Raw genomic sequence first — 20,646 nt, 5'->3', positions numbered from 1 at the left:
TTTGTACCGCCTGAATGACAGCACACACTCATCAAACAGAGTAGGCACCGCTTACTCACACTGGGTGTGATTTTTAGAGATAGAGAACACAACACACACACGCACACACACACACACACGCACGCACGCACGCACGCACGCACGGTATATAGGCATTTTCCATATTCATTTGTCCTTTATTTAATGAGGTAGTCTCATCAAGTTTGAGATCTCTTTTTCAAGAGAGACCTGTGTAAAACACATTCTACATAATTATGAAAAGCATTGGACCAATGAAATACAGATCAGTCGTACAGGTACGGAATGGAGCGGTAAACAAACATGCAGATGATCAAACGACACAATGACAAGCAATAACCAACATATCAGAGGTCAATATTTCAAAACCCTCCAGTGTAACGGAACACTCTAAATGTAAGGTCCTCTTTAGTTCAGTTCCATTTGCATGGTACAGTATAAAACAGTTTTGCCAAGTTTTAGAAACTAAAACGTATTAATCCTGTATCCTAGCTAGTACCATTATCTGGTATGCATAAAAGCAATTAAGGAGCAGAGAAATGGGGAAATTTCATAAGCAGAGCCTTATAGATAAATAAAATACAATGACATTCCCTTTTCTTAGTCAAAGAGGGCCAACCCACTTTTTCATAATAAATACAATGAGTGAGTGAGTAATTTGGTAAACAACAGCCCAGATGCCACAGTCTGACAGATTTGTGAAATGTAGTGAATTTGTCATTACTCAATGCAACACTGAACTTTTCATAATTTACACTCATTTGCTGTGTGTAGAGTCTAACATCTACTGTCAGTGAGTGAGCATTTACTCATTAGGTTTCATGTGGGGGAAAACCACTCATTTCAAATTCACTGCAGCTCCATTTTGCCACACACTTTGACTGGCAAATTATGTTGTTAGAATTAATTGATTCACTATACAGTCGATTGTCACTTTCTTCTCTAAGGCTAAAATTAACTTAATAATAGACATATCTAATCCAGAAGGATCAAACACAGAGCTGAGAATCTAATTTCCAAATGATATTGGCCCTCCATTGCCAGAAAACACTGAGGTCAATGTTATGAAAGCCATTGAGATTGACTGCTAAATTAGTGGAATATTGTTTCTTCTTTGACTGACCACAAAGCCAAGCCTCATTTAGATTTAATTTGAAATGTAATGAGTGGTAATAGGTGATCTGTGTACTACTTGTTTATTTCTCATTTGAAGCTCATTTTCAACAATGACCACTGGTCCACTAGGCATGCATAATGAAACTAAATCTACAGTCTGTTTGTGTTTATCTCATGTCTACTGCAGTGTCAAAGGGCTCTCATGCATGAGACTAGCAAAGTGAGCATCTGGTTTCCAAACTGTAATTCACTTGTGTCATTCTGGAGACAATTCTGTTTCAAAGAATCTTGAAAGAAGTTTGCCAGTCGAGTCACTGCTTCCTTATCAGCAATAGATTCATGGCAATATGCCACTTCTGAAACACACAGAGCTGCTCATAGTACTCAATATTTTTCTGGGATGATTGATTGTCGTGGTGAGCTAAGCTCAGTTACAGTTTGAAGGCAGACCCGACCCATTGGTTATGCTCCGACATTGCATTTTTACAGCAAACGCAGCCCACTGCCATGGTGGGGAATATTTGATGTTCCTCATGAAACAGTGTCACCCATAGGAGCCTCTGTGTAGTTTACTAACAGAGAGACAGCTCCTGTAACGCTATAGCCACTCAGGTGAAACAGCTGCCTCCCACACGTCAATCATTCGGTACCATTTAAGTTGGCTTAAAGCTCCCAAAGCTTCCCTCTGTTCCTCTTTAACTTTGTACACAGTTAAACTGGTGTTTGAGAGCTTTGCTATGGGTAAAGCAAAAAGAAAATCACGATGGGCCAAGGGTCTCTCTCTCTCTCTCTCTCTCTCTCTCTCTCTCTCTCTCTCTCTCTCTCTCTCTCCATCTATCATCCCTTTCTCTACACCAGGGGTCTTCTACGTTGTTCAGTCCAAGGACCCCCTAGCTGAGACACCCCTGCTACATATTATATAATATTGTGTTGCAGATTCAACTTTTTCATAGATTTCATAGATAGCTTCATAGATTATCAGTGTTATGTGAATTTGTTTATTTCAGACATTTAACCACTGAAACCCTCAATACTTAGTAAACTTGACTGTTGGCACTGTACTTGATCTGCTCTTTTCCCCCCTAAACCAAACCTCTTTGTCGAAAATAGCCGATCTACAGGCACACAACGCCTTGCAGCGCGAGGCGTTGTGTGCTTGTAGATCTGCTATTTTTGGCTAATGTTCCCCTCAGAAATTTGAAAGAGATCCTAGGGTTGAACAGGTTAAAAAAAATAAAAATCCATATCACACAAAGATTTGGCGGCCCGCCTGTAATAACTCTGAGGACCCCCTAGGGGTCTCGGACCCCCTGTTGAAGAACCCTGCTCTACACCACCCTTTCTCCCCCCCCCCCCCTCTCCCCTCCCTATGAGAGGGCTTGAGGAGGAAATAAACAGCAATCACTGTAGCATGACAAGAAGCCAGTGAGCACCCGGCCTTAATTGAGCTCTCACTTTCAGATTCCTCCTAGCTCCCCCAGCTGCCTTCCGCTATTGTGGGCAGATATACACAGGCAGCACGGCAGCAACGTTTCAACAGCCATTTGCTTTTAGTTCTACATCACTGATATAGCAGCAATGCTACTATGCTTCCATAATATGTCTATACAATAACAGAAAGGTTTGGGCAATTCTATTGCTTATGCAGCCTACAATATGTAGTGATGGCTGTATAGTCAAATTTAGCATATAGTGCTAGCTTACAGTATATATAGTGTGATATATTCTAGACTGTACGTATACTCATATTCACTGTTGATAGACTGTACGTATACAGTATATTATCCACTGCTCAAGGCCAGTTGACACTGTCAGTCTAAATAGAATCAGAATCAGTTTTATTGTCACATCACAGGTTTACAGGTGTAAAAAAAAATAAGTGGGTGAAATTTGTTTTTGTGCAAGCTCAATCGTTTTTGTTATTTCCTGAAAGGAGAAAGAGAAGAAGCGAGGGGGGGGGGATATAGGGAGCAAGAAAAAAAAAGACAAATCAGCAAAAGCTAGCCTATCTATATATACACTACATATATAGAGGACTGTTGATAGTCTGTAATATACAATGACGTATATTCATGCATATATTCATTAGTGATACATTTACAGTAAATGTATACTTATATACTATACTCAGTCAGACTTATTGCAGATGTCTAGTGTTAGACTATTATTTTATTTTGTCTCTCTAATCATGTCTTACCTGCCTGCATCTACTGTACTATGTTTCACACTCACTGCTGTTGCCGGCTGCTATGTCACCTGTCTTTCCCCACAGGGATCAAGAAAGGTTTACCTTATTATCTCTTATTATTTAGATCAGTGGTTCTCAAACTTTTTCATGTCGAGGACAACCAAATTAATATGTATTTGGCCGCAGACCCCAATCTGAAAATATTTTGTGCCAGGGACCCCCATACAAGATGTGTGCTGTTAAAATGTTTCAGAAATATTCCAAATGATTCAGATTTGTTCTTTAAAATGTTTTAAATAGCCGCACTACAAGCTCACAACGTTGTGAGCTTGCAGATGTATACAGATTTAAAGTGGTTAAACTGATTTGCTGTATTAACACATTTTGCTGGGGATCCCCTGGGACACCCTCAAGGACCCCTGGGGGTCCCTGGACCGCACTTTGAACACCACTGATTTAGATCCAACAACAAGCTGTGAGTGAGGTGTAGGCCTATTTTTATGTGCTGGATTATCTAATTTTGAATGACACTATTGACATGCAGAGTTATAGGTAAGTGGGCAAGCATTTGCAATGACTAGTCAAAGTAATCATTGATATCTATTTGACTTGAAATACATATTTGACTCCAGAGGGCATAGCAGTGGCGGCCATTTTGTGGTGCCACAGATGGAAAACCCATTAATTTCCGAAAATATTTATATAAATTATTTTTTGCCTGCAGCCAAGCCACCCAGGCTCCTGGTGAATCATGACCATAAAACATTTGATTCTGTGTCCAAAAATATTAGAATATTTAACTATATTATATACTATATTTAATAAATACCTTTTTTTGTTTTTGCGATTTTCAAATATATTTTTTGACACAATCAAATCTTTTATGATTCATGATTCACCAGGAGCCTGGATGGCTTGGTTCCAGGTTTAAAATAATTTATATAAATATTTACAGTAATCTCAATGTATGGGTTTTCTATCTGTGGCACCACAAAATGGCATTTTCATGCAACTCTAAAAACACTGATTTCAGAAGACCAGAAATTCTATCCCAAGATGTAACACATACTTTTCAAACAGTTTCTTTGCCACCTGTGAATTATGTAATACATGATAAAATGTGTGTAACGCTGAAGGAATTCTTGCTTATTTTAATTCAAAGACACCAGTGGGGCGATGATGACTTATCTAATGGCTTTCATTTCAACAAAAAAAAAAGAAACATAACGAGGAGTTATTTATGCTCCAGGCAACACAAGAGCTTGTACTGTCAACAAACAGAGGCTCACTGGTGGTTACATCCTTATATGCTGCTCAGAGAAATAGGTCCAGTAGGAGATTAACCACTTAAACCCCAGCATCGGCATTGTGGGGAAAGCTTTCGTTGAAAATAGCAGATCGACAAGCTCACAAGCTCATTACGTTGTGAACTTGTCGATCTGCTATTTTCAGCTAAAGTTTACTCCACAATAACAGAAAAGACATTACTAGTATTGAGCCCTGAGGGACTTCATTCACCCATATGGGGTTTAAGTGGTATATATGAAATGGCTCTAGCCTAGTAGCACACTACACTATACTAGTAGTGAATGCATTAGTTTACTGATGATGATGATGACGTAATAGGTCCCTTAGTTGTCCCCCCCCCCACAAAAAAAAAGAAAAAGACCACTTTACATCTGTAGGCGAGGTGGGCGGGGCAGTGGCTGATGACGTCAATGGGGCTGGTTAGCTGGAAGGGGGCGGGGGAGGGAGGAGGGACCCACAGCAGGCTGAGCTGATCCCACGTGTGACTGTGAAGGGCTGCATTCCCCGGCTCACTGACTAACATTCTCGTAGCGGTGGCTCTTCGTCCAGCGGTCCGCCGTGTGTCCTCAGTGTGTTTGATCCGTGTTGTTGTAGTCACTGCCTCTTAGTTGGGTTGTTTTAGATAGATTATGGAGGGAGACGGGAGCCAACAAGCCACATCTGGAAGCCCGAGTGATTCGCAACACGACCCGGGGTAAGAAACCATGCAAAACAGGGGACAGACAGCGTTTCGGGATTAGATTTTTATTGCCGTTGTTATTTCAATACATTTCTGTAAAATATTGCAAGCTTCACACAAGCAGTGACATTTAAGGCTTGCCTTTCACCGGGTAGAGTGAACTACACCTTTTTGTTTGATTATTATGAATCAAGCGGGGCCGACCCCCCCTTTTCGCACTGGCTGGCTTTTAGGAAGCAGCTTTTCGGCTGCTTCTCTCTCTCTCTACCTCCTCCTCCTCCTCCGCGGCGGTTCGCACTCCTCTCTCTTTTTAGTAGTTAGCTCCAGCTATATAGCCCAAGTAGTTAGCTCCTCTGCACGTCAAAATGGCCGATCATCTGACATCTGGACTGACTTCTGCTCTGTTTTCCCCTTCTTCTTCTTCTTGCAGTAAGATGTTTATCGGTGGCCTGAGCTGGCAAACTTCACCAGGTAAGGAGGGAGCAGCGTTGTGGGTCGGTTGGTCGGGGGGCTTGTGTGTCTGTGTGTGTGTGTGTGTCTGTGTGTGTGTGTGTGTGTGTGTGTGGGGTGGGCTGAGCGGAGCTGTGCATGGGTCTAAACGTGTGTGTGCGCGCGTGCGTGCGGGATACTGTATATGTGCGTGTGTGTGTGTGTGTGACTTCAAATGATCGCAAATCAAAATAACCTTGCGCGCACACACACACGAGCTCGTGTGCGCGCGCGCGCAAGGTTATTTAGATTTGCGATCATTAGAAGTCCTCTATTCGACCCCTACTATGTTACATTGTGACATTCAGTTCTTCTCACAACAAGCAATAATATTATTATTCCCCGCTTGATGAATGAATGAATGAATGAGGGGGAATAAATAAATCGACACGTAATCTCTTATCTCCTCTCTCTCTCTGTCTCCCCTCTTGTTCATGTTGCAGACAGCCTTAGAGACTATTTTAGTAAATTCGGAGAGATCAGAGAATGTATGGTGATGAGAGACCCGACGACAAAACGCTCCAGGTAAATAACAGGACCCGTCCCCCTCTCCTCTCCTCCCGACGTGTTTTTATTTTTATGATATTATGAAATAATGAGGACAGGAATGTGTAGTGTGTCCTTCAGAGTGATATTTCAATATCATGCAGCCGTTTAAGTGAATTTGTCCCGGGTTGCGCTTTTTATTACGACCGATTGAATCACAGCGCTTTGGAGAGAGTAATGCTGTTTGACATTGACCAAGGGAGCTCTTCTAGAGCTCGGGGAATATTCCCGGGTAATAATAGGCTTCAACCTTAGTGTAAATTTAATTTATTATGTCATTTAAACAAGGTGTTTGAAATTACAACTGTTTGCATTAAAAAAAAAAGTATATATGTTGAAAGATTTGCACACATTTTCAGATAAAAAAAAAAAGCAGATCTACAAGCTCATAGTGCAGCATGGTGCCGCACTATGAGCTTGTAGATCTGCTATTTTTGAATAGCCAAAGAAATCTAAAATGACACTGTGTGTGTGTGTGTGTGTGTGTGTGCTCAAAATCAACCTGGGAAGTAATGTGGTCAGGGCAATAATGTGGTCAGGGCAAGGTCAGCGCAAGTAAAACGTCATCAGAAGATCTTTGCAACTCACAAACAGTAATGCATCGTCACATTGTGAATGCTGTGTTGTTTTCTCCACAGGGGCTTCGGGTTCGTCACATTTGCAGATGCTGCCAGTGTAGATAAAGTCTTAGCACAGCCACATCACGAATTAGACTCTAAAACGGTATGTTCGCTCCTTTTTTTGTTATACTTCTCTAATTGCCATGATTGCATGAACTGACCTTGTAACGTTTCATTGTATCACTGACAGGACTGTTGTTGTTTTCTTTTGCCTCATTACCATTTTTAAAAATCTTAGTCACTCAAACCGCTTACAATTGGAACCAAGTAGCTTATTGATTGTGTCCCCCCCAACACACACACACACACACACACACACACACACACACACACACGCACACATGCACACAGTCCATTCAAATGGTTAACCCTTACTCTACTGCTGGGGACAAATTACATAATATAGTTCATGTACTATGGCCACCAGCACAACTCTCCCTTAGACTGTCTTGTACATTTTGTTTGTTTTGTTTGTACCTGTGATGAAACTACAATTGTTCCCCTGTAATAAATAAATAAAGCATCTCTCTTAGCTTGTAGAATAAGCTGATGTATACATATTTTGGCATTGCTAAATCCTATTTGACCAATAGTGGTGTTATTGAAAATTTTGTATTGATGAAATTGTCATACCGTAAATCATATGAATAAATTTTCTTTTATATGCACTTTTATATGTGTGTTAAGCTTTGATTTATCTCCTTGTCCAATCAGATTTTTGGCAGGCGTTCTCTTTATACGCATGTTACACGGTTGTGCATGGCACTTACTAAAATAGACGCTTATGTGTGTGCATGGGTATTATCATGTTATCATCATTATTATTATTATTTACACTGCAATGAATAATATTAGTGTATATAAACATACTTCCTCAACCTGTATGTACAGTACATGCATGTCATAAATGACTTGAGTCATAGTATTGTGGAGCTTAATTAATTCAAGTCTTCCTTGACAATCGTAAGGTTTCATTGCACATAAAAGTATATTGCATTCTCATTTGTGTTTTGAGTTGTTCTTCCTATCTTTGGAAGTGATAATGGCAGAGTGATGCTTTGACATATATAGGCTTTCAGGGCTTTTGTTTCTGCACACTGAAATCCTGAGTGTTAATCTGAGAGTTAAAAAATGTATCTGTAGGGTTCCATTTTTACACTCTAAATTAACACTTAGTATTTTACTCTGTGAGGCGGTGGGTAAAAGGCTGTTTTGGCTTTGTTCAAGGTTCAAATGGAGAGGCAGCCTTTACAGTACTAGCTATTGTGACTTGTGTTTTTGTTTAGTTTTTAAGATTATTTTGACGTTATCTACTCACATTAGTTCCCAGGCTTCTGTGACCTATTGGAGAGAACTAAGAAAAAAGCCATTTGAAAATGAGTTATTGCCTCTCCCTGGTTTCCCCCAGTGGTTCCCTGTTTAGATTTTATTGAAAGTGCCTGGTGGTGCCGACGGTGGACTGTGCTGATAAAAGAATTGATTCAGCTCTAAGAAGGCAGGAGATGCCCAGCACCTAGTGTGTCCTGGCAGTGCTATATCTCGCAGCTCACCTGAGACAGTCTGCTCCAAGGGCTGTGGAGTGGAGACAAGCTGCCCCTGTTATGTCCTCGTCCTCGAGGTCTTACGTTAACCAGTCGACAGTTGCCAAAAGCTCTGGGGATTATATTATGAAGCGTGATTCAGGAATTGTGCATTTTGTTTTGCTGATATTTGGTCAGGGCTGGAACACAGAGACGCATCGTAAAGAAACATATTGTAGCCTAGGTCACCAAATTTGATATTATTCGCTGGAAGAAGAAGCTATCGCTGAGCTTTCCCCGGTGTGATAATTTATAGTTGTACACATGGGACTTATGTAATTTCTCTGTGTGCAAGGCTTGCTTAACAAAGTGGGTCGACTTCGGCGTCTGATTTTTTTTTTAAAGGCCTCTGACAACCACGTTCTGAAGCTGTACTAAAATGAAAACTGAAATGTAAATAGCAGTGGGGTTGATTGTGAGTTGTTCACATCTAACATGGTTTAATAGCATTTAGTCATATTTATGGTGTGCAGATGAGTCGGCAGCTTGTGACTGTGAACATAATGGTAAAGGTTTTAACTCCCTCACTGACTGAGCAAGAGCAGCAATAGCCTCACTGGAAAGGCAGAGACCTGTATATGCTGGCACACAGGGATACGCACGAACGCACAGAAATACACTAACGCATATACACACATGCACGCACACACGTTTATATAGACCCTCCCCCATAGATTAGTCTTAAAATATATCTTAAATTGATGCGATGATACTGTTTGTTTTTCATCTTAGATGTCAGCTAAAATAATAGTTTATTTATTTATACCTAGTGTAAACACTCCTTCATTGCTAGTTGTAAACTTAGGAATTGCACTGATAAGCACAACATTTATTATTGTATGGTGTAATTGTTATTAGAATATGTAGAGGCATTACACATACCTCAATGATACATCTAGGGCCAAATCTATTTTATTAATAATCCCCCCCCCCCCAATCTAAACAATGTGTTGGTTGTAATTATTAAGTATAATTAAGTTTGCTATTTACAATTGGCTTAAGGCAGTAGGAGTTACAGATATTGATCTACAGGTTTATCAATGTATTGATTGGTGCAGGATGTGGAAAAACCGGGGGGGAGGTGTAATGGAGAGGAGTTGGGCTTTTACCTCCCTTTGCCAGGAGAATCTTGTCTTCATGTTGCAGCCATGCAACATGATGGAGGTGGATGGATTATAATAAATATATACAGTACGATGGCCTTTAACCTACATGTTGTGGTTTTATATTATCTTAGGGTTTTCCATTTCATTGGCACAATAGAAGGAGGCATTCTAATTTGTACGGGTGATGGGAAGTATAGAGAGAGGCTCACACAAGTGCCACTTGCTATTCGAAAGGGCGCCCCCTGTTGAAAGTGGTGAATAGTAGTTTTCATTGTATGTCTGCTTTGTATTGTGGGTGACCTTGGGAGGTTAACCCCTAAACCTCAGGGCAGTCGCTGTTTGGTGACTTGGGTATAGATAAATGCTGTGTGTGATACTGCTTACTATTCTCGTCTGAATTGAGTGAAAAGAGAACCCTGCTGGAGACAGATGCGCTATTTCTCAGCCATGGGCTACATAACCGCATGGTCTGTGCAATAGTGACTCATGCTGTTGTGCCTGTTTAAAATTCCCCTTGTATATGGACTCCTTGACATCAAGGAAGTGAAGGCTCAAGATGAATATTACTGTATGCTGACAATCGAATTTCCTCTGACACCATTTGTGAAGCTGTCCCTTGTAGCAGACTAAACACTTTTATTCTGGCTAATGCACTCTGACATATCCGCTGAATTCTCCACAAGTGTCCGTTTTTTTTGTGTTGCCAACTGCATGCCATCATATATCATATCATCACTGTTAATTTGAACTATATACAATAATGTGTGTGTGTGTATGTATGTATATATATATATATATATATATATATATATATATATATATATATATATATATATTAAAAACATCTTTCATTTTATGTTGTGTGTACTGTGACAAGCTCTCATGAAATAAAAGCTGTAGCGCACGCATGCACAATATTCCACTAATGGTCTTTTACCCCTGCAGTTATGTGGCCTTTCAGTGAAAAGGTGGAACCATAGTTCTTTTTCTTTTTTCTTTTTTCTCTCCACAGGAGTGGATGTTAGTGCTGCTGCATTCTGCCTCATTGGCAATATCACATGTGTTCGGATGAAGGCACTGTTTTGTTAGAGCTTCTTTTAAATACATTTTCAGTGCCAGTGGAAATTAACTTCCATTTGGAAATTACCCCCCCCGCCACACCTGCAATAATTTCTCAAATCATACTTTTCTACAGTAAAATATCAAAAGGCACTCTATTGGGCCGACCCATCATTACTTTACTGTTAGTGCCTTTCTAAACTGCACTTAAAAATGTCCTTCTCTCTATTTTTTTTAGTCGTTAGTTTTGACTTTTGACATGGCAGCAATGCATTGTCCTTCCCCTTGTCATTATTTGATGAGGTGCAAATCTGCCGTTCTGCAGCCCACAAAAGCAAGCTCTCTGCTAAGCAGTGAATTATCACTGCGATGTCGCTACAAATGTTCCGTCACTTTCTTTTGTATTAGGCCTCATTGTATTCAGCTAGAATAGTGTATGCCAATTAACATTTGCTGCTTTAACGCCGTAGATGCAGCTAGAATATACCTGCTTCTCTTCAGTCACCTAAAGCCATGCAAGGTTGCAATCTTGCATGATCCAAATATTGGAAATCCATAGTTGTGAACAAAGGCTCCATATGATTTTGGTCAGCTGTATTTGCCTTTAAATGGAAAGGCAGTTTTCCAGGACAGCACATTGTTTCGCCTTGAATGGCATGAAAGACTTATTCAATACATTGTGAATGGTTGAGAAAATTATTGTATGCAGTAGCAGGATCTTGCATTTCTCCCTATCAATCAGGGGTTTTCTTTGTGTAGTGCTGCGACTGCAATTTTGTTTCAATAATAAGTTCTTAAAAGCAAGTAGAACATAAATGTTAATTAGCTCTCTGTCAGTGTAATTTGTAAATCACTGCTGCTTTATTGACCCCCTCGCCGTTATGAAAAGGTTTAATTTGAAGTTGTGTGGAATGGCCCTGTGATTGGGTGACAGTAAATAGCTGGTAGCTCTAGATGTTATCAACCATCTTTAATGGGAACATTGATTAACTATACAGAGAAGCAGTGAAATCGCACACTCATTGACAGAGTGTAACCAACGACACACAAACTCAAACCTGATCACTGAGCCCCCCTGTTACACCAAATGCTCTTCTCTTTGAATATCTGATTACGTGATAGCTTGCAAATCAATTCCCCTGTTCTACCTCCCTGTTATTTATTTATTTATTTTTGCGTTCGTTCACAAAGCTCTTGCCATCCTAAGCTAAATATACATTTAGAACAGAATAATTGATGTGAGAGAACAATGTAATAACATTAAGTTATTACAATTACGTTTTTTTTTTTTTTAAGTTAAATTGCACAAAGTATACAAAGCTGGTCACATAAATGTTCTGTGAAATCTATATTTAACTACTGGAATGCATTTAATAATTTGTGCACTCCCTCATCAAATCTCCCTGAGGGCATAGATCAATATCATGTTCTTCAAATCAATACAAGGTAGTTCTTTGTGCAGACTGTGAGAACCTGGTCTGTATTGTGGGTGTATTGTCTATTCTCTTCGTCAGATTAGTATTAGAATGTTAGTAGTAGAGTACAGAGAGTGTTGATACATTTCCTGGCATTTCCTGTTTATTCAAACGTTATATTTAAGAGATAACCAGCCTACATGTTAAGATAGAATCCTACCATTTTGATAATGTCTGACTTCCTCTCTTTCTCTCCCTTCCCCTCCCTCCCTCTCTCACCCACTCCTCTTCTCTTTATTTGCACTCTCTCATCCCTACATCATTCTTTCCTGCCCCCCTCTTCTCTTTCAACTTTCTCTACTTTATCCGTCCACCAGATTGACCCTAAAGTTGCCTTTCCTAGACGCGCTCAACCCAAGGTAAGTTGACTTCCTGTGCTGTGTCATGGTGAGGCCCCAGGGTTTCACATTTCCTCCATAAAGGCAAAAAGTATTGCATCTGTGTCGGCCTGTACGTGTACCTGGTTTGTTGTGGAGGAGACGGCCTACTTTCTGAACACCTCGAAGGATGAATAGATTAGATGGGCTGAATATTCTTACATTTTATTTGTCAAATAAAGTGCTTTCCATTAGGCCCTACATTAACACCCAGGGAACTTTTGAGATGTGATGGAATTTGATCAGCTTGAGTGAGCATACACGTAGCAGTAAATCATGCATAGTTGTTTTCTACTCGAAATGGATTGTGGAATTTTACTTGCTTTGTCACACAAAGAAAGGCATTGTTACCTTGGCAGTTCAGATTTCAAACAGTGAATTGGCAGGGCTGCTACGGCTAAAAGCCAAAGCACATGCTCTCTTAAGGTTGGGTATCGCTGTATAATTGAGTACCAGCGAGGAATATGTTTTCCTGATAGTATCTCTCCCACTTCTCTTTCAAAACGTGCTTGTTAAGGTCCGCACTGGCAGTTTTCGGGTGCACAGTTGGTGACAGTGTCATTAGTCTGGAAGTCTGAAAATACCAAAGGCCTTCCCATCCCTCTCCTGTGCATGTGTTGTCAGTGTGCGAGCATATGCTGCGCTATTTGGCAGATCTCGACAAAGCTTTGATATTTTCTGCTCTGTCGGCTGCACTTGGCGGGGAAGAAAAGATCGCCCCTTGCATTCATTATTTGAATAAACATGAATTTGACTCAAGGACATCCACAACTATAAAGGGGTGTGTGTGTGTGTGTGTGTGTGTGTGTGTGTGTGTGTGTGTGTGTGTGTGTGTGTGTGTGTGTGTGTGTGTGTGTGTGTGTGTGTGTGTGTGTGTGTGTGTGTGTGTGTGTGTGTGTGTGTGTGTGTGTGTGTGTGAGTGAGAGAGAGAGAGAGAGCATGTTTGTGTGTGGGGGTGGGGGTGTAACAGACAGCCAATCTCTGCGGATGGGAACTACAGTATAAAGTAGCTGTTCTCGGGAAAGTGCAGAGCAATGACACTGTGGAGAATTGTTGAAGGTTAAACAGTACCTGCAGTTGTCTTTTGGACCTGGTTCTTAAGGGCAGGCTCATTAGTGCAGAAAGCAAGTTCTATTTGTTTCTAGCCCTGAGTGGGAAATGTATCTTGTCAAAGAAGCTGGCAGCAACAGGATTTAAGGAAGAGCGAACAGCTTTGCAGGGGGCTGGGCAGCCAGGATATGTATAATTTATGAATTGTTCCATGAGGGCAAATGGTCAAGTCCCCTAGGTTTATTCTGACTCACTTTGTACAGCAGCGGTCAGGAACTCGACTGCGGTTTTTATGTGTTGTCCATTTCCCAATATAGACATTTACCTTGCACTCGGCTACTGTGTGTGTGTGTGTGTGTGTGTGTGTGTGTGTGTGTGTGTGAGAGACTGATTTGTTTTTACAAGTGAATGCATGTGCATCTCTGTGTGCGCAACGCATACATACGTGTGTGTGTGTGTGTGTGTGTGTGTAAGAGAGAGAAGCTGCCATCATGTAGCCCTTAGAGTGGTACATGAGAGAGTGCCTGCAAGGGTGGCAGGTGGCCATGGAGCCACTTGTCCAGCTAATGGAAATGAAGAAGTTTTCCCCCACTCTGTCCAGACTGGACAATCACTGGAGGAGAAATGACACAGTCACTTTCTCTTTCTCTCTCTCCCTCCCGCTGTCTGTCCACATGTGTACACACACACACACACACACACACACACACACACACACACACACACACACACACACACACACACACACACACACACACACACACACACACACACACACACACACACACACACACACACACACACACACACTCTCATTCACTCACTCATTCACTCACTCACTCACTCACTCACTCTCAGTGCACAGAGCATTCTGGCCCAGGCCGTGGGGCCTGGGGCCTAATGCTGTTTCCTGGCTCCTGCTCCAGCTCTAGATGAATGGGGGCATTAAATCAGGCAGTTCTCAGCAGCAGCAAGAACACAGCCCTTAGGTGTTTGCTTTGTGTTAAGCCAAGCGCCCAATAATAGCGTTTTATGCAAATGTTGGCCTACCTTTGCCTCCAATCATGTGGCATTATGTTTGCATCTGGCTCCATATTTGGAGGAACACTGGTGTGGAATCGTCAAACAAGCAGCCTTCCATCACGGAGCTCAGCTGCGGTTGCCTGATTTCCCGGCACCTCGGAAAAGTGAAAGGAACAGAAGTGCCAGGGTTTATTTTTAACCTACTAAACCATTATGGCTATCGTCCTCAGGGGCAATTACCTGCGCTCCTCTAAATGTTGTTTTAAGAGCTATGTCAGAATGTGTGTGCCTCAATGTTTAATGTTGGATACCAGGAAGTTAAGGCAAAATTCGAAGGAGTTTGATTTTCCGCTTTTTATTTCTCAAACCACATACTTCTTCACAGCATGTCCCTATCAGTGGTGTAGTCTGTTTATTCAATGTGATTTTCTGCCTTATTTCTCCATGTGTTACTGTTCCTTGGGTTTGTCTTTCAAGACTGATTTATTTATTTTTATAAAACATAAAAAAAAAAAAAATTAAAGCTGGTGTTTAATGTATGAACAATAAGGCTTTAATGGCTGCATCTCCAAGCTATAAGTAATCTTTTCCGTTTCAGTCGCTTAGAGAGTAGATAGAAGTTATTGAATTTGGATTTGTCCCGTGATTGATGCCTGAGTGGAAACCTGTTGTGTTGGTTCAAGTCTTGTGATTGGAAGCAGATGGATAGCATCGCCCATAACCAAAGTGAGAGAGAGGGCTTCTGTTGGAGAAATACAAGTTTCCACCTATTACTACTAGGTCTTTGAAGACCAATTGGACTTTTGATTAAAATGTTTGTTCAAACAATCAATTCATACTCAGTATCGACTGAAATGATTAGCTGTTGTATATTTTTGCACCTGAAAGATAAATCCCAATCCCATTAACAAAAGGCTGTCTCTTTAGCGTGCTATGATGTAAAATTTGTTCTAATTGGCAACTTTTCCAAATGCTAGTATTATATGCATGGACACACATGCTGCACCGCTGTTCACAGCATCTTGGTTTGGACATATACATGCGCAATCCCAAAAATCTGAACGTTGTGGAAAAGTTCATTTATTTCCGTAATGTTATTCAAAAGGTGAGACTTTCATATATTCTAGATTCATTACACGGAAAGTAAAATATTTCAAGCCTTTTGATCTTGATGATTATGGCACATTATGGAAAAAGAAAAAAGAAAAGTATCTAAAAAGTCTAAATCTACTTAAGACCAAACAAAAAAATGATTTATTATACAGAAATGCTGACCTTCTGAAAAGTTCTTCCTTCTTAAATGTTCAGTTTTACCATATGCACTCAATACGATGAAAGTATGAAAGTAAATTTACGCAACTAATTGTATAGGTTTGTAAGTGGTTAACCGTCAGTTCTCTCAGTGCTGCAAATAGTTTAGAACGAGGTCATGAATCATGCATCTGCAGATATTTTTGAACAGTTATGAAGGCTTGCAGATATATTTGTTGCTTACTTCAAAGCCGTGAATGACAAGTTTTGGAGTGTGGCTGCGTGCTGCGTAGGCACTGACACTCGGTTGTGCTTTATCATTATATTGCTTAGACGCTTGACATTCTGATTACCATTTGGTTTGCTGTCCTATGTGTTTTTCTTTGTACGTTCTTAATGTTGCGTCTTGACAGTTCGTGTTGGAGACACAAGGGCCTCAGCCCAATCAGTCATCTCGAAGTGATCCGCAGCCCAAAGACTGCCTGGTGTTTGGACGTTTTCAGATATTTTTTTTGTTGCCAGCAGCGATCAGCAGATTGCAGTTGTTCACCAAAGGAAGGTGAAGGCCTATCAAACTGTGTGTGGGTGGGCCGGGGGGAGGGCGAGGCAGAGGAGAGACTGAGGGTTGAGTGGTTCAGTATAATGGGATCCTTCAGTTCCCCCTGCTAACACACGCGCATCCTGCCTGAGTGGAGACGCTTTGGCATTTACTGCCATGAGAACTGTCAAAACAGCCTCCTCGTGCACGGCAGCACTCTGCAGCACCCCGCCTACCTCACCCCACCCACCCGCTGTCTGACTGCCACCCCCCCCACCCCCCCAAAAAAAAAACAAAAAAAAAACACAGGGACTTGGGAAGACTGCCTGCCTTAATGTACACACACACACACACACACACACACACACACACACACACACACACACACACACACACACACACACACACGTGTCTTGTTTGTGTTTTGTGGCATGTTGGGTGCGTGCTATGGAAGCAGGAGTAGGCGCGAGGGTCTCTGCGGGAATCGAGTTGACAGTTTTGCCTTTTACATGCAACCTTGCATCCCCCCCCTCCCTCCCTCTGCTCTACACTGGTGTGAAAGCACAGTGCACCTAGCAAGAGGCAACCGGCTTAGACAAGCAGGGATGGAGCTGGGGCCGGGGCCAGGCTGGAGGGTGTTGCTGCTGGTAGGGGAGGTGAAGTGTGTTGTCGAGTGTGAAAACTCCAGGCCAAGTTTTTAATGAAGTCCAAAGGTGAGGTTGTGTGAAGTGTTCACCCCCCCCCAACCTTCTCTCTATTTCTCACATAACCTCTCTCCCCTTTCTCTCTTTCTCTTCTCTCACATTCACTCTTCTCTCTCTCTCTCTCTCTCTCTCTCTCTCTCTCTCTCTCTCTCTCTCTCTCTCTCTCTCTCTCTCTCTCTCTCTCTCTCTATCTCTCATTTCTTGCTTTTCTTTCACTCTCTCTCTCTCTCTCTCTCTCTCATGTGCGCACACACACATTGCTAGCTTTGTGGCAGAGGCGTTAGTCCAAGAAGCCAGTTTTCAGTCTCTTGTGTGGCCTAGCACTCCGACACCAATTAAGAACTCGGCAAACCTTCTCTCTCTCTCTCTCTCTCTCTCTCTCTCTCTCTCTCTCTCTCTCTCTATTTCTCTCCTCTCCTCTCTCTCTCTCTCTCTCTCTCTCTCTCTCTCTCTCTCTCTCTCTCTCTCTCTCTCTCCCTGTCTGTTTATCCTTCTCAGTTCTCTCTGTCTTCCTCTCTCATTGGTTGCAGCCATCTTCTATTGTTGACATCTTGGAAAAAGGCCCCCACTCTTGCCCATCAGTGTTTTTACAGCAGGTGCGACTCCTTCCTCTCTGCTGACAAAATACAACAGGACAAGGAGGCTCGATTCTTCTATGTTCCCTTGATGTTTTCAGAAGTTCATCCGGTATTGTGTGCGTTGTGCTCCATGCAGATGTTTGATGCAGACACATGAAAGGTTAGAAACACGGAGAGACATCTTTTTCCTGCTCCTACACAGGCGTTCTTTGATGGCTCTCGTTTCAAGAACGTTGTTCTTAGGGGAACTTTAGTGTTAAGCACAGCAATCCTGTCCTCGCAGCTGGAGAGTCCTTCCCTGTTTTGGAGACTTTACTGTACTTGGACCTTCCGTACATCCAAGCCAGTAAACGTTGGAAAAGCCCTGCAGTCACGTGTTCGTAGCCTCACTGCGCCCTTGGGCCAGAGCTGAAGGACAAGTCGCGGCGTGCCTTGGGATTTTGTGACAACTACACATTATTATTGCAATACAACAATATCATTTACAGTATACACATTTATTATTTCTTTAATTTACCATGTTAGTAAGTCTATATTAAAAAATTCTTTGGACATGTCATTATAGGGGAACATTTAAAATTTCAATTATTATTATTAATACACTATTTTAGTTTTGTATTTCCCCAATGCACAATTTTACTTGTGCATTGGTGTGCCTTGGGCAGAAAAAGTTTGAAATCCACTGAAGTAAAGTGTAGGGAAGGTGAGGGGACATACAACACAGGACCTGAATCTGAGATTTGAAACCCATGGTGTTGCCATTATGTGGGCAGTCGATTAACCGGTACAATTGTTTCGCAGATGCTTTATTAATTTCCGCCGACCAGTCTCCAAATCTGTCCCCTTAGCAAAAAACATGGCAACTTCTGTCTCAATGTGGTCCACACCGACTGACTGTGTCTGGATGGCCTGGCTTTACTGAACCCCGACCTCCGGGGTCACACTGCAGGCTCTGACGTTGGACCAGCAGACAGCGGGAGAGGACCAGGCTAGAGGACAGGACATGCTGGAGGGGGCGCGGCGGCCAGCCCACCAGTGTCCCAATGTTGAGTGACATTAATGAGGGGACCAAGTGAGCAGATGGGGCTAAAGCGAAGACAAAGCCCCCCTCTTTTCACAGCACGAAAAGTGCTTCTCCTACTGTCTTTAGTCTCTGCGAGGAAGAAAGCGTAGCCTCTGCCCTGTGCTTGTTTCGCCCACTCGAATTCACGTCTGCTGCTTCAAACAGCATGCAGACACGCAGGCATAAGCCCTTCTTTGATCAGGCTCTTGTCGGATGTAGGAGCCAGCAGGGCTGCAGGTGTATGGATGATTTGAAAGTACCTTGCTTGAACCACATCATAGAGGAAGTGGAAGTAGAAGCTACAGAGAGGTCTTGTGAATTGATCACCGAGGATCCAGCATCCAGTTGGATTTGAGCCTCAGTTCTGTATCATTGGTTATTATGAGCTGTGCTATTGTTCCATTGTAAACCAATCTTCTACTCACATCTTGAACTAATGAACAAAATGGTCAAGGGAACCCGGTCAGCAAAACTCAGAGACTTGCAAGTTTTAAGCCAGGTTGTGTGTGTGTGTGTGTGTGTGTGTGTGTGTGTGCATTTAAGGATAACTCTGCAGCTGTTTCCCTGCACCAATTAGCACAGCATCTGCATGTAGGCCCTTTTCTCCACTCTGCTTTGTATGCACACTCTGGCATGTAGCAGTCACAATCAATTTGCTACTCCATTGTTTTAACACCGTCTCGCCCTTTTCCTCCCCTTTATCAACTCATCCTCAGCATCTCGCTTTCTCCCGGCCCAAAACAGTAAGAAATTGGAACAGCGTTGTACACAACAGTGGGAGCCATGTGGCTGTCAGACTAAGAACTGCCGTCAAAATGCAGACAGGTTATTACTGAGTGACAAACCGGCTTTGGGAGCCACTGACATTTTTTCGTTCTTTTTTTCATTCATTGTCTCCCACATTGGCTGTCTCTCCATCTGAGACGAAGTGAGGAGACACTCGTTCTCTTCTGAGGGCAGTCACCCCCTTTCTCCCAGTTATATTCCATTGTTAACAGTGTTTTATTTTTATTTTGACTTTTTACTAATGTCTCAAGGGAGCCAAACCAAACCTGATGAAGAAGAGAGTTGATAGGCGGTCTGTTTAGTTGCCTATGCTCAAAGAATACATTCATAAATAATTTATTTTTCACCTGAAGACTGAGTGCCTTAGACCCCCCCTTTCCATGGTTTTCTGCATCACTTGGGGACTATATATCAAGCAAGACTTCCTGGATTCTGTTTTGTAATATATTCACCTGTCCTACTAAGGACCTGTCGTCTGAGATATCAGAACCATGCCGCGCTTCCTTCTTCTGTTGTAAAGAGCCAACCAAAAGTTTGATGGTTGGGAAAAGCACATTCAGGGCTTTTACCGTCTTGAATTTGCGGGGTATCTTGTGTAAGTGTTTTGATTCAAGTTGCAACTTCTAAAGCAGCTGGTTTTCCTGCAGTATATGGCAGCTTATCTGGTAGGCGTATGATGAGTGACCAGTCAGCGCTGAAACAAGCCAACAACACTGAGGCTCTGATAACTTAATCTTAATGCGGCTGGGAGGAAATAAAAGAACCTGAAAGGTTTTGTAGTTTTTGGAATGAAATCAGACCCTTTTGGATTTATCACTTATCATCTGTTGTATGCTGGCATAACATCACTTATTTTAATGGTTGCTGAGTATGCAGACTGCCATTTGCTCAACTTTTGTCTGTGTTGTGATCACATATTTATCACCGCTATTTAAAATGAAGTTTAGGTGCCTTATTGAGGTCATACATTTTAACTACACTGATCCTCTGTCACCACTCAGCCGTTGACTTTAAGGTGTGAGCTTAGCTACCAAAAGAGAGGGGGAGATATCTTAGTGTGTCAACTGTCAGAATGAGTGGGAGTCTGGTCTC

General features: G+C 42.0%; 1 protein-coding gene across 9 annotated transcripts in view; it reads left to right on the top strand.

Annotated features, from left to right (window-relative positions):
* Positions 1-5,148: 5,148 nt before the first annotated feature.
* LOC308084897 (RNA-binding protein Musashi homolog 2) overlaps positions 5,149-20,646 on the top strand; it is a 286,257-nt gene continuing 270,759 nt past the window's right edge. For all 9 annotated transcript variants that reach the window (XM_080427872.1, XM_080427867.1, XM_080427865.1 and 6 more), the window contains exons 1-5: positions 5,149-5,324; positions 5,740-5,780; positions 6,242-6,323; positions 6,983-7,067; positions 12,502-12,543. In XM_080427872.1, coding sequence (XP_080283998.1) covers positions 5,260-5,324; positions 5,740-5,780; positions 6,242-6,323; positions 6,983-7,067; positions 12,502-12,543 — 315 coding nt within the window. In that variant the 5' untranslated portion in view covers positions 5,149-5,259. The remainder of the gene's footprint in view (positions 5,325-5,739; positions 5,781-6,241; positions 6,324-6,982; positions 7,068-12,501; positions 12,544-20,646) is intronic.

This window comes from Gymnoscopelus braueri (assembly GCF_963280865.1).
Source record: "Gymnoscopelus braueri genome assembly, chromosome: 5".
Classification (NCBI taxonomy): domain Eukaryota; kingdom Metazoa; phylum Chordata; class Actinopteri; order Myctophiformes; family Myctophidae; genus Gymnoscopelus; species Gymnoscopelus braueri.
The sequence above is the reverse complement of the archived record's forward strand: the minus strand, read 5'-3'. Positions and strand labels throughout refer to the sequence as shown.